At 46.4% G+C, this 994-nt stretch overlaps 1 protein-coding gene across 1 annotated transcript; it reads left to right on the top strand.

Annotated features, from left to right (window-relative positions):
- Positions 1-260: 260 nt before the first annotated feature.
- On the top strand, positions 261-994 carry LOC145090837 (oleosin L-like). Its single transcript, XM_079028896.1, has one exon. The coding sequence runs from the start codon at positions 336-338 to the stop codon at positions 804-806; it is 471 nt and encodes a 156-aa protein (XP_078885022.1). The 5' UTR covers positions 261-335; the 3' UTR covers positions 807-994.

Raw genomic sequence — 994 nt, 5'->3', positions numbered from 1 at the left:
CCTTTTATAAGGCCATGGCCCAAAATTTTTGGTGATCCATTTGGTTTGTAAGCCAAGGCCCAAATACAAATACGAAGAACCGATAAGCGAAATCTTAATCGTGCAAAAAACACGTGTCTCCATTTAAAAGCATGCAACCGTAAAATGACAATCAGTTCTCGCATACGTGACACCATGCTTCCAACACGTGCCACACCACCACCACCTCTTCCTCTCTTTATAAGTTATAATAACTCTCCACCTCCTCCTACTCATCTCAAAAAAGACAATCGCAATCGGCTACTAGTTCCCTCTGATACATACACTATCATTTAGTTTATCTCCACCACCGCAAAATGGCAGATACTTATCACCGTGAAGGCCGTGGGAGTGGGATGATGCAGCATTACCGGCAGCAGCAGCAGTCCGATTCCCCGTGGGCGAACCAGGCGGTGAAAGCGGTCACTGCAGCAACCGCCGGCGGCTCACTCCTCGTTCTCGCAGGTCTGACGCTTGCCGGGACGGTAATTGCACTTACAGTGGCTACTCCACTACTGGTGATATTTAGTCCGGTACTGGTGCCGGCGATGATTACCGTGTTTCTGTTGGCTACCGGGTTTTTGACGTCCGGAGGATTTGGTATTGCGGCTGCGACTGTGTTGTCGTGGATGTACAAGTATGTGACCGGTGAACATCCGACGGGGGCGGATTCATTGGATCAGGCCGCGCACAAGTTGGGTTCTAAGGGTCGAGAGATCAGAGACAGGGTGGAGCATGCCGCCGGAGGTGGTGGTCATGCCACTGGAGGAGGTCATTACACGAGTTAATTGATGATGGGTGAGGTTGAGATCCTGAAGTCTGAAAGTAGCTGGTTTTTTGGTTTTAATTTTAAAAATAAGGAGTGTTTTATATAATACATATGTTATGTTATGTGTTGATGTAATAATCAATGGGAATAAAACTCCCTTGTAATAATTTTCATGTTAAGAACAGAAATCGAATATCTTGTTTTGTA

Source organism: Lactuca serriola, chromosome 2 (genome assembly GCF_051521515.1).
Source record: "Lactuca serriola cultivar US96UC23 chromosome 2, Lser_US96UC23_V15, whole genome shotgun sequence".
Classification (NCBI taxonomy): domain Eukaryota; kingdom Viridiplantae; phylum Streptophyta; class Magnoliopsida; order Asterales; family Asteraceae; genus Lactuca; species Lactuca serriola.
This window is presented reverse-complemented; position numbering and strand designations above follow the sequence as displayed.

Bases quoted from the DNA above. Each gene is read 5' to 3' on its own strand.
- LOC145090837 (XM_079028896.1), top strand. From the start codon at position 336: ATGGCAGATACTTATCACCGTGAAGGCCGTGGGAGTGGGATGATGCAG.